Genomic DNA, 12,933 nt, shown 5'->3' with positions numbered 1-12,933 from the left:
CAGCCAATCTCATCCTCATCGGGACTTCCGCGGGCAATCGGCTGGTAGAATTTGCCCCTTGTAGCCAGGGCTCTGGAACTCTGGCCTGGCCAGAGTCGGCAGATCCGTTCCCATAGCCAACTTCCAAGGCCGACTTTGTGGGCTGATATCTCTTTCCCCTCCCCCCCATCTAGCCATGCAAAACAGATAATACAGCAAGGCTCTGGAACCAAGGGTGCCAGAAAATCAGCGATGGACCTGGATATCTATAGAGCACAATTTGGTCAGCAACAGTGCAATATGGTTTGCTGTTTAAAAACCCATCATTATGCAAATGGTCTCAATTTCCCATTGCAGACAGTTTGTAGATTACGTACAACATTTTACACAGTTGGGCAAATTAGATGCTTGTCCATCACCTATATCAGCGAACCTCCTCCAATTCCGATTACATGGTTACACTATATATCAATCTCTTTATTCAAGCGTACTTTATCTGTGCAGATAAGCATGAGATTTGTGTGCACAAATACACTGGCCCTTAGGTTGGCCAGTGTCCAAATGCCTCGGTGACTGAAGCAGTGGTGCCTGGGATCAACAGACCTCATGAAGCTGCAAGATTTCTGCCTCCAGACTCTTCAGCTTCTTTTCATTCTCCTTTGACTGAGCGAAGATCTCATCTCTGGAAACACGAGCCTCTTCCAGCTCACGCTGGTAGTCCTTCATCTGTGCCTGCAAAACAAGTTTGAGAATTTCGATTGATTGAAAAATTCAGGCCCTTCAGCCCATCGAATCACATGGACTGTCTATCATCTGTTCACACTTGATTCACGCTATCCCACTTCCACTCTGCACACCAGAGGCAATTTACAGAGACCAATTAACCTACAAACGGTCCCCATATGCCCATAGAACTTGCAGGAAACTGGAGCACCCAGGGAAACCTCGCGGTCTCAGGGTGAAAAGTGCAAACTCCACAGAGGCAGCACTTGAGGTCAAGATTTAACTACCCTTGAGGCAGTGGCTCTACCAGTGTGCCACAGTGCTGCCTGTTTTTGTCTATTTTGTTTACATTGTCCTTCAATCTCATAAGGCAACGTATCATGCTTTGTGCAAACTTAATGTAACTTAACGTTGCTAACTACACAATCATTCATTTAAAATGTAACAACTGCATATTGAGGTTCTTCAACTTAAGAACCTAGATCTTTGTACAAGCAAACTGTAATTGTGAAAGTTTCAAATGATTTACCTGAAGTCTACGGAGTTGTTTAATTGCCTCATCCCGACTTTTATTCGATGCCTCAATTTGTGCTTCCAGGTCTTTAAGGTCCATCTCCAGCTTCTTCCTCATGGCGACTGCTTGTGCACGCTGCTTCCGTTCATCTTCCAGCTCGGCTTCAAGCTCACGAACCTGTGGCGTGAAGCAACAATCACTGAACTGCGACCCCTTCACTCATCCAAACACCACTAAATCCAAACTCAACTGTGTAGTTAAAAAACGTCTATTAACTTCAGATCTAACGCTGCATCCTAATTCTACTTATTTAAATACTTTAAATTTAATCGGCAAAGCTACACTGTTGATCATATGCTCCTTATTAAGAAGGGTTTCGACCCGAAACGTTGCCCATTTCCTTCGCTCCATAGATGCTGCCTCACCCGCTGAGTTTCTCCAGCACTTTTGTCTACCTGCTCGTTATTACAACTCGGTCCTACTTTCTACTGTGATGGAAGGCAATAAGGTTCAATCTTCTTCCTCTTTATACTCCCTCAGTTGAAGCCCCCGCACCCCCCCCGGGGGTGGTCGAAACCTCTCCGCGGCCTGGAGCCCCTGATGTCCGCGGCCTGGAGCCCCTGATGTCCGGTGTCTAACCAGAGACCGTGGGCTCCGTGATGTTAAAGTCACCCACAGTTGGAGTCCCAAAGTCGACCCCGTTGGAGAGGCAGCAATTGATGGCACCATCTGGTGGTTTAAGTCATTTGAATTTCACTGTCCCTTAATTGGTTCATGTAACAATAAACTGACCGTGAAACTTTAACAAAATTACTTCGATGGTGAACAGGATATTGATGAGAAATGATCTTCGGTTGAAGATATTACCTGTTTAACCAACATTCTTTTCTTCTCTTCATTCTGCTCATCTCTGGCCTGCAGGTCCCGGTCAAACTGGGCCTTCATGGCCTGCATATTGACCTCCAAACGAAGCTTGGCATCTTCTGTGGCCTGCAGCTCATCCTCCAGCTCCTCCAGCTGGGTCCTCATCTCATCCACCTGTTGCTCCAAGGCCCGCTTGGATTTCTCAAGTTCATGCACCTTCCCAAATACAAAGACAAGATCACTCAGGTACATCTATTTACTGAGCTAGCTCCCATCTTCTCCAGGGTGATATTGTTATTTATGTGTAACAAGAACATCAGTTTACAGTGTGCCAACTAGACATGTCCAAACTCAAGTGTTTCACCTTCCTTTGCAATTCACCAAGATATTACATATCATCGAACAATGCACTTGTGACACAATGACATTAAATTGCCTTGAAAATTAGTTTACATAACATCTTATCCTTGCCTCTAACTATACAGAGTGACATATGAATGGAGAACATCCAAAACATTTTCCAGCCGAAAGTATATTGATATCTAAAAATACTTTCCAGGCCCTAACTTTAAAGAAATCTTAAAAATAAAAAAAAGCATTTTAACTCTATCCATGGCTTAAATGAGAAGTGTTTTCCTCATAGTCCCACTAGCAGTTCTAACTTCAGGCAAGACTAGATTTACAGATTAAAAGTTCATTGCTAGAATCCCAAATTGTAATCGGAAGTAACTCCTGAAATAACTAGGGTGCCAACAATATAACAAATATACCAATAAAAAGCCAACTGTTACTTTTAAAATTAAGGAACACTATTTTTTATTTTTTATTTATTTTTAATCTTTTCAGTAAGCTGGCAAGGACAGAAATTATTTTTGAAATTTTGAACCAATCCTGTACCCACTTTGCTACTAAAAAATATTGATGCCCATGACTGAAAATTTGTGATCAGACCATTTCTGTTAATAGCATTTTTAAAACATTGAAAGTGACAAGTTAACTCGAAATCCCCAAACTATTTTAAGTAACCATATAGTGACTGCTAAGTTCCATCAAGCTTCAGATAAAGCCTAAAGGCAGGTGAGCAGGTGTAACAACAAATCTCACTGATATCATAAGATCCTAGGCACAAGAAAATAATTATGCCATTGAGTCTGCTTTGCCATGTGATCATGGTTGATCTATTATTTAATGCCCTTCTCCTGCCTTCTCCCCGTAACCTTTATACTCTTACTAATCAATAACCTATCAATCTCTGCTTTAAAAACAATCAATGACTTGGTCTCCACCACCGTCTGTGGCAATTAATTCCATAGATTTATCACCCTTTGGCTAAAGAAATTCATAGAAACATAGAAAATAGGTGCAGGAGTAGAGGCCATTCAGCCCTTCGATCCTGCACCACCATTCAATATGGTCATGGCTGATCATCCAACTCAGTATCCTGTTCAATTCAACCTCACCTCCACTCTAAATGAGATAATGTGTGTTTGTGACAGGAAAGCCTCAATGTGCAATCCAATAGGGATATACAAAGCTCTACTAGCGAATATACTCCAAACTATTCAGGAAGGCCAGTTTGAAGTACCAAATATTTGTAGTTATACATTGTTCTGCGGTTCTTTGAATTAACTTACATTCTTGCCCACATCATCCTTGGAGCTCATCAGGTCCTCCATTTCAGCGCGGAGTTGCTTGTTGTGTCTCTCCAGCTCTTCTTTAGCTTCAAGAGCCTCGTCGAGCGCTCGGGTCAACAGCAGCGTTTTTGTTTCCTTTTCTCTGGCTTCTGCTTCAGCGCGATCCCTTTCCTCAGCATAGCGAGCAGAGATGTTCTTCTCCTCAGCCAACATCTGGTCAAAACAAAAGTTCATTTGAAATAATGAAACTTTTTAATACATATAAATCTATAACATTTAGAGTAATTAACTATAGCATATTTGGGATTCTTTAAAGGTTTTATTTCAAATCAGACTGTTTTAATCCTCCACTTTTTTCCCTAATTTAGTATTTTCAACTGAGCTGTGATACAGAATAGCCATCAAGTGACATAGTCTGCTCAAGTCTCCAAGAGCTATATAGCTGTAAAATTGCTGAATGTTAATGATTTGGGGGTTGAAAAACCCACTTGATTGAAGCTCATTTTAGTCAACCAGAACCATGAAAACCACAGCAACCGATGCAAGATGGAGATGGAACATGCCATCTTGTGTTGGTTCCAAAAGACCCAACATCAAATATAATCGTTTAAATTAAAACAAATCATATTCCAGGTAGGATGGCAGCGACACAGCTGGTAGAGTTGCTGCCTCAGCCCCAATGACCCAGCCTCGATTCTGATCTTGGGTGCATTCTCTGTGTGTCTGCGTGGGTTTCCTCCAGGTACTCCAGATTCTCACACATCCCAAAGACATGTTGGGTTGTAGATTCATTGGTCTTTGTACATTGCCCCTAGTGTGTAGAGGGTGGATGAGAAAGTGGAAAAACAGAACTAGAGTGAACCAGTGATCAATAGTCAGCATGGACTTGGTGATGGGCCAAAGAGCCTTTCCTTGTATCTCCCTTCACATTTAGAAATCAGTATTACCAGCTGAAATACAATGTTGAAAACCACATTCTGTACTTTGGTATTTTTCTCTTTGCTCTACCTGTTGTGTTTGGCTGGTTACATTCATATACAGTATCATCCAATCTCATTGGATTGTACGCACACGAGATTCTCCATTATCCCCAATACACATGGCAATAACAAACCAATATCAATCGTACCTGGTCAAATTTCTTCTGTTTTTTCTCAAGATTGGAGACAATTTGACGTTGATGGTCAAGGTCCACCAACAGATCATCAAGCTCCTGTTGCAGACGGTTTTTGGTTTTCTCCATTTTATCAAAGGCCACTGTTTTCTCCTCAAAGCGTTGAGTAAGCGCTTCCACATCTTTCAGAAGTTTTCTCTTGGCCTCTTCCAGCCCGTCTATTGTCGTCACATCTTCATCCACTTTCTTCTTTGCGTCAGTCAACTACATTAAGAGATTAAGAGATTAATCGCACAAACCCACAATTCAAAGAAATACATTTTTCAAAAGAATCACAACATGATTTTTTGTCTCTTAAATCGCAAAAAATGTTAATTCAACAAGGTTACTTTGTTTGAAAATTGCATTTGCAGCATTACTTTGCAAAAAGTTTAGCAATATTTCCACAAGAAAGGCAGAGGTAAATGATTAAAAATGTTTGCAGTCTGAATTAAAAACAATTTGCAGTCCGATACTTTGCCGAGTAATTAAAGTGCTAAAGATTGCCTGGCAATATTTTATTGTTTTAAAATTATTATTATTATTTTTTTTTTTAAGTGACTTGAAAATGTTTGTTGTACTTGCATCAAAGTTGTTTAGGATCAGTATAATTTCTTTACAGGCAAAGTCATTTATACATGGAACAGTGTAACACAGGAACAGGCCCTCTGGCCCCCAATATCTGATGCCAAGTTTAATCTAATCTACTGTGCCTGCACACAGTCCACATCTCCCCATTCTCTGCTTATCCATGTGCCAACCTAAAAGCTTCTTAAGTGCCACCATTGTATCTGCCTCCACCCCCACCCCTGGCAGTGTGTTCCAGGCACTCACCACCCTAATAAAAAAATGCCCCACTCACCACCCAAAAAAAAATAAAACATTTCCTTTAAACTTTGTCCCTCCCACCATAAAGCTCTGCCATCTAGTGTTTGATATTTACACGGTGTGCAGCACAGTGGCGCAGCGGTAGAGTTACTGGCTTACAGCACCGGAGATCTGACTATGGGTACCGTCTGTACGGAGCTTGTACGTTCTTCCTGTGACCTGCATGAGCTTTCTCCGGGATCTCTGGTTTCCGCCCACTCTACAAAGACCTATAGGTGCGTAGGTTAATTGGCTTGGTGTAATTGTAAAGAGGCACTAGTGTGTGAAGGATAGTGTTAATGTACGGAGATTGTGGGTCGGCATGAACTCAGTGGGCCGAAGGGCCTCTTTCCACGCTGTATTTAAACTAAACTTTGGGGAAAAATGGTTTTGATCATCTATCCTATGCATGCCAAAAAAAAAACAAAATAACTGCCCAGGACCAGTTACCACGGGAACAGTTGCCTTCACATGGTGCAACAAATACCTGGATTTGGAGAATGGCCAACTGCTTCTCAAGACTCTTCTTCAATTCCTCATCTTCCTCCTGCTGCTCTTGGAGATTGTTCTTCTCTTCTTCCAGTTGTCGAATGCGACTGCTGAGGTTCAGTTTTTGCCGTGTCTCCTCTTGTAGCAGCTCCTATTAAATGCAAATGCAAACAGAATGAATCATCGTATTGATAAATTGGAGCAATGATTTATATTTAATATAATGTTATTGGTACAAAAACTAAACGTTGTGGCAGGCTTAGCCAAATTAAAAACCCTTCTTATTTTCCCCATCCACTATGACTAACTCTCACACTTAAGAAGTTACCAGTTTTTTTAGGACAGACTGATCTCTCACCAAGAACCAATATCTATAAATTGGGAACAAGCTACACGTGGCTACCTTCCCCCCCAAAATACAAGTACAAGGCTGTGGATGTATGGTGTGAGTACCAAGTCATTCAAAGGCAGCCGGTCCCTGGGCTCATCCTTTTCCATAATTGGCTGAGTTGAAAGAGATCAGAAGACAGTGCTGGAGTAACTCAGCAGGTCAGATAACATCCCTGGAGAGCATGGAATTGGTGATATTTTGGGTCAGGATTCTTCTTCAGAATCCACTCCATCTGAAGAGTCATGACCCAAAACATCGCCAACCCATGCTCTCCAGAGATGCTGCCTGACCCACTGAGTTACTCTAGTACTGTGCCTTTCTTTGTAAGCCAGCATTTGAGGTTCTTTGTCTTCATCAGGCTGTTTTTAAAATGGAAAAATAATGTGTCAACCATCTAAATCTCAGCTCTTCCCTGTAGTGTTGATATTTGAAGTGGTCCTTTTCTCTTCCACCCAAAAGAAATTCTGGTTAACACGAAGTTCCCTTAAAATGTTTGACATTGACGCATGTCGGTTCGGTTACCTGTGCATCTTGAAGTGCAGATTCCAAATTGGCAGTATCTTTCGTTAGTTTCACTGCTTTCTTCTCAGCTTCCTCGAGAAGTCCAGAGACATTGTCTAATTCATTCTAGTAAAGGAGAGGGCAAATCCACCACGTGTACAAAATAAATCTCAGATATTTCTACCATCTCATTTATTACACAAACATTCTTGGCATCAATTTCAAATAAAGGGCTGTCGTGCCTTAACATGCATATTCTGCCCAAGTGCCATCAGGTAATAGGATTAATATACAAATTCTGAAAAAAATCATTTTATGAATAAATGATATAAAATATAAATTCTGAAAGTAGCTAGAAGTGCCAGATACTAACTACATCTGGAATCAATTTAACTTAGAGACAGAACAGGTTCACTTCTAGCATAAACCAAGGTGCCATTTGTTAATCGTTTCCAACATCCATGTGGCCTGGATGAAAAAATTAATATACAGCAGAAACAAAAAATGCTACCAACCAACCAAATAGTTGCATTTGTCCTCCCAAAGTTTAAAAAGACAAGAAATTTCATTTAAGTAATATTTATAGTACATGATCAACCGTAAAGGTCTTATGCCAAACAAGATTAAACGCTGCCCCAAAGCAAAGATCATAAACTACTTAGTGGGGTTTAACCGCTGCAAAATATTACTCTCAAATTTCTTACCTGAAGCTTGTGGGACTTATCAGAAAATTCAGCTTTTGCCTTTTCACTCTCTACAAACTTGAGCTGCAACTCCTGCACGTGTGATTCAAGCTTCTTGCGTTTATGCTCAGATTCAGCCTTTGCATGTTGCAAACTCTTCACCTCACCAGCCATCTCCTTGTTATCATTCTCCAAACCCTGTTTGCTCTTTTCCAAGTTGCCCTTGTGCTGTTAATAAAATAGAAGCAATATATAATTTACTTGTGCAAGTTCTCACCCGTAAGAGTACACTTGTAAAGAACATTCAATGTGGTTTATTCAAGAAATAATCATTCTACAAGATAGATACAAGATACAAGATACATTTAATTGTCATTTGAACCTCAAATGAAGTTCAAACAAAGTTTGGTTTCTGCAGTCATCCAACAAGTGCCAAGACACACACCAACACAATTTACACAAACATCCATCGCAGTGAATCTCCTCCTCACTGTGATGGAAGGCAAAGTCTTGCCTCTCCCCTGTGTTCCATTCTTCTCCTGTTGTTAAAGCCCCCAGCGGGCGATGGCAAGTCCCGCGCCAGGCGATGCAAGGCCCCGCTCCGGGGTCTTAATGTTGGAGCCCCTGGCGGGCGCTAGAAAGTCCCACGGCCATTAAAGCCGCGCCGGGCGATGTAAGGCTCCGCTCCGGGTCATTTTCAACCCCGCAACACGGGCGGGAGAAGTTGCCGCTGCGGGAGCTCCGAAAAGCGGTCTCCCTCCAGGGACACGTGAGCTCCCGATGTCACCGTTCACCGGACCTGCAACAGGAGCCTCTGAGCTCCGGAGTCGGGACGCAGACGCGCGCCACCACAGCTCTCCACGTTCCGAAGCCGACCAGCCCCACGATGGCGAGTCCGCAGGCTCCGTGACTGGAGCCCCCAGGTCGTTCTGGTTGGAGGCCGCTCCACGGTGCTAGGCCCCAACGACAACGGAGACCCGACAGAGAAAAGGTCGGGTCACCCGTACAGGGAAGAGATTTAAAAGTTTCCCCCACATATACACAGCTAAAAACAATATAAAAACCACAACAAACTATACATTCAACAGGACAAAAACGTTTTAAAAAGCCAGACGGACTGCAGAGGCCGCTGCAACATCGGTCAGGCCACCATGGAAACAGGCCCTTCGGCCCAACAAGTCCACGCCGACCAGCGATCACCCCATACTCACTAGGACCATTTACACAAATTAATTAACCTACAAATCTATAGATCTTTGAAGTGTGGGAGGAAACCGGAGCAGCCAGAGAAAACACATGCGGTCACAGGGATAGCGTACAAACTCTGTACAAACAGTTTAGATCGAAACCCGGCTCTCTGGTGCTGTAACTGTAAGGCAGCAACTCGATTGCTGCACAACTATGCCGTCCACTATGACACTCTGCATGTTAGTCAGAGTCAACAAAGGCTTTCTAATAATTAAGACAAGTTCTAGGGATGCAATTAGTAAATTAAATACTGCAAACTGGCACCTGCCAATATAAATTTGCCAAACGTTTTGTCCCATGCATAGATTGATGAGCTAAACCTCTCATTCTCATGATTGCATCCTGTAATTATATTTCAAAATGCACTTTGAGGGAAACTCTGTGGTACTGACCCTCTTGGCTTGTTCAAGTTGTTCGGAGAGCTCCTCCAGGGCAGTACTGTGTCTTTGACGAATATCCTGGATTTGGACTTCATGGGCCTTAGTCTCCTCTTCGATTGCCTTCTTGAGCTCAGCTACCTCCTGCTCACGTTTGGATCTGTCGTTAAGTAACAGGCATGTCAGAATTTTAATCTAAAAATACTGACTTGCTTTATTGATACAATTATCAGCTTCAGTACAAACTTTATTGTACTCGTGTAAGTACATAGCTAGGAGAACAGCATTTTGCACAGGAAGGTTCCAGGGTTGAAGGGACAAGGGCCACAATGAGATCAGGCTGGACTGGGCAGTTCCCACTCATACCACCGTTCGGCTTTAATAGACAAAAAGGCCATTCGTATGAGGCACCACACAAGTGTTTCATAAACAAATAGTACTTTATCAAAACAGCTGAAGACATTGCATTTCAAAACTCCAGTTGTAAAGACCAAGTGGTGTAAATGAGCAAGTCTAAAACAATCATAGCTTCAGTACAAGAACTTTACCTCAGTTCTTGCTGAGCTGCTGTGGTATCCAAAGTATCCTCCAATTCAGTCTTCAAAGCTTCCAGCTCTTCACTTAGGTCTCTCTTCTGCTTATCTGCCTTGTTGCGGGCACCCTTCTCCGATTCCAGGTCCTCCTGTAGCTCGGAAATCTGAACCTGCAGCTCCCGGATTAGTTTGATCGCATTGTTTTTCTGAACAATTTCTTCATCACCTCTGAAAGAAAGACACGGATTGAGGATTAGCTTCAAGGTGAGGGGGAGTTTAAAGATGTGTGGGGCATATGTCTTTTGTTACACATAGGGTGGTGGATGCCTGGAATGTGCTGTCGGGGTGGTGGTTGAGGAAGTCACTTGGTGACATTTCAAAGACTTTTTAGATAGGCACATGGATATGTTGGAATATGGATTTTACGCAGACTGATAAGAGTTGATCTTGGCATGATGTTTGGTACAGACACTGGGCCGATAGTCATGTTCTTGAGCTGTATTATTCTATGTTCCAATATTAATTTTCCATGGACTCGTACTGCCAGGAGTTAAACTCAAAGCCCCATCGTTGTTCAAATCAGACTTTTTATTTGCAGAGTTCAACAGGCCACTTCTGTAGATTGTATCCAGGTGCTGTCCAAAATTAAATAGTATTGAATAACACCAACAGAATCAAAGGATGCCCAAACACATCTGAACAGAAATAGGAGCAGGCAGTTTATGGCCTTCAGCTATTGGTCTCTAGGCAAATCTCTGGCCTGTATTCATACAATTGCTTTAATCTTGTTTCCAGGACTACTTCTGATTGTAAAGGAAAATGCTTGAATTCCCAATTTCATTCCCAGAGTCTGGCTCTAATGTTTAGGCGTCATCCTAATTCCACGCTTCACTTCCAATGGATATACTCTTCTGCACAATGTATCCCCAAATCCTGCACAACTTTGATCAAGACACCACTTAAATGCATTTTACACACATTACAAACCTTGGAACTTTTAGTGATCCCTTAGTCTGGATTTTAAAGCTGTTAGAACTAGGCTATGCTCCCAAGACTAATGCTTGTCAAGACTTTCTCTGTGGTCTAATTGACTGAATAACTGCATCACTCTCATCTCTTCCATTACAGTATACGGGACATGAAAGCTTATATTTGGGATTTCCAGCATCTGCAGTATTGTAGTTCTTGGTATTTTAATTACCCACGTAAATTGATTCTCAGTCTACCTCCCTCGTCGCTCCAAAACCCCACTGCTCATTTGGTCTCCGCTGCTTCCTTCATTTCCCATTTACAAACAACTCCAATATCAATGTTGAATGCTTAACTTAACCTCAAAACATCTTTTGAAGTTCATCCAACAGTTTTCAAATGAGGAATAAACTAATCAGCGAGTGCTAATTAAATGGGAAGTGACATTCTTACCACAATTGCTCAACAATAACCACCTACAATAAAACTCCAACTCCTTCTTGAGTCTACAGCAGTAATGATCACTATTATTGGGTGGGGCTCATCATGCAGTCAACACACAAATGCAGTGCCTGAAGAATAACTACAGTGGTGTGAGACTCAACTCCTGATTTGTTAAAGCTGTTTCAACAAATTCCAGGCACTTGTTAGGAGAGTGATGGGTCACAAAACTTGCCTGGATGAGAGAAGCTACAACAGGAACAGCTTCCACGTTTCCCCACTTGAGTTACTTGATCAAAGCAGCCTACTTGATTCACATCCCATCGACCATCACAAACAGTCACCCTCAAGATAGTTTGTACAAAATGTAGTACAGATAGTACAGAGCATCAACAGCAACTCACAGATCTGCGACTCAGTCCTCGAACTTCCAAACTCACTACATTGCCTTTAGAAGCCACATTCAGCAGACCAAGATAGCAGTTGACCATCACCATGGCAAATGGGAATGAATTATTGTGCAGCCTGCATCACAATAACGAGTACAATCGATGTGCAGCGCTAACCTGGCCAGGGCAGCCTGGAGCTCCTCTTCTTTCTTCACCAATTGTATCTTCAGTTCCTCAATCTGCTGCTGTAACTCAGCGATTTGATCTTGTAAATCTGTGGTCTCACCATCCAGTTTTCGCTTCGATTTTTCCAGTTCTTGTCTGGTTTTCTCCTCCTTCTTCAAACGTTCTGCACAACAGGTTTAAGGTGAGGGAGGAAAGGTTTAATAAGAACACAGAGTTTTATTTTAAACACCAAGGGTGGTGGGTAAATGGAACGAGCTGTAAGTTGTTGAGGCAGGTACTGTTGTTACGTTCAAGACATTTGGACAGGTACATGGATGGGATAGGATAGGTTTAGAGGGTTATGGGTCAAGCGGGGGCAGGTGGGACTAGTGTAGATGGGGCATGTTGGCTGGTGTGGACTAGTTGGGCCGAAGGGTCTGGTTTCCACGCTGTACGACTCTGACACAGTACTAGAGCAACAATGGAGAATATTCAGAAATATTTCTTCTCCCAATGGTACGAATGTTCAGCTTTCCAAGTAGAATATCAATCCACTACTGTCAACCATATTTAACTAAAACATTCAAGCTGCATAGATCACACTTTCACAAAAACATGCTACTCAGGTATACACAAGATAAGAATGTTGGATTGTATGCAACAGGTGTTTGTGAGAAAATATTCAAATTAAATTGCTGGATTTCTACTGGTTTTAGATTTAGGCTTTACTCTAGACTTTGTAGATACAGTGCAGAAACAGGCCCTTCGGCCCGAGTCCACGCCGACCAGCGATCCCCGCATACTAACACTATCCTTCACACTAGGTTCAATTTACAATATTTTACCGAGGTCAATTAACCTACTGAGATAAGGCACAAAAAACTGGAGTAACTCAACGGGTCAAAATGCCATCGGTTCCGCTGAGTTACTCCAGCTTTTTATGTCTATCTTCGGTATAAATCAGCACCTGCAGTTCTTTCCTACACAACCTACAAACCTATACGTCTTTGGCG

At 42.3% G+C, this 12,933-nt stretch overlaps 1 protein-coding gene across 5 annotated transcripts in view; it reads right to left on the bottom strand.

Moving 5' to 3' along the window:
• Positions 1 to 12,933, bottom strand: part of LOC129708089 (myosin-10) — a 117,288-nt gene that overhangs the window by 15,045 nt on the left and 89,310 nt on the right. For all 5 annotated transcript variants that reach the window (XM_055653633.1, XM_055653632.1, XM_055653634.1 and 2 more), the window contains 11 exons: positions 11,933 to 12,104; positions 9,972 to 10,184; positions 9,439 to 9,583; positions 7,820 to 8,026; positions 7,137 to 7,241; positions 6,222 to 6,374; positions 4,844 to 5,092; positions 3,715 to 3,927; positions 2,084 to 2,296; positions 1,232 to 1,393; positions 583 to 711 (listed from right to left, as the gene is read on the bottom strand). In XM_055653633.1, coding sequence (XP_055509608.1) covers positions 583 to 711; positions 1,232 to 1,393; positions 2,084 to 2,296; positions 3,715 to 3,927; positions 4,844 to 5,092; positions 6,222 to 6,374; positions 7,137 to 7,241; positions 7,820 to 8,026; positions 9,439 to 9,583; positions 9,972 to 10,184; positions 11,933 to 12,104 — 1,961 coding nt within the window. The remainder of the gene's footprint in view (positions 1 to 582; positions 712 to 1,231; positions 1,394 to 2,083; positions 2,297 to 3,714; positions 3,928 to 4,843; positions 5,093 to 6,221; positions 6,375 to 7,136; positions 7,242 to 7,819; positions 8,027 to 9,438; positions 9,584 to 9,971; positions 10,185 to 11,932; positions 12,105 to 12,933) is intronic.

The sequence above is a fragment of the Leucoraja erinacea genome, chromosome 23, assembly GCF_028641065.1.
Source record: "Leucoraja erinacea ecotype New England chromosome 23, Leri_hhj_1, whole genome shotgun sequence".
Taxonomy (NCBI): Eukaryota; Metazoa; Chordata; class Chondrichthyes; order Rajiformes; family Rajidae; genus Leucoraja; species Leucoraja erinaceus.
This window is presented reverse-complemented; position numbering and strand designations above follow the sequence as displayed.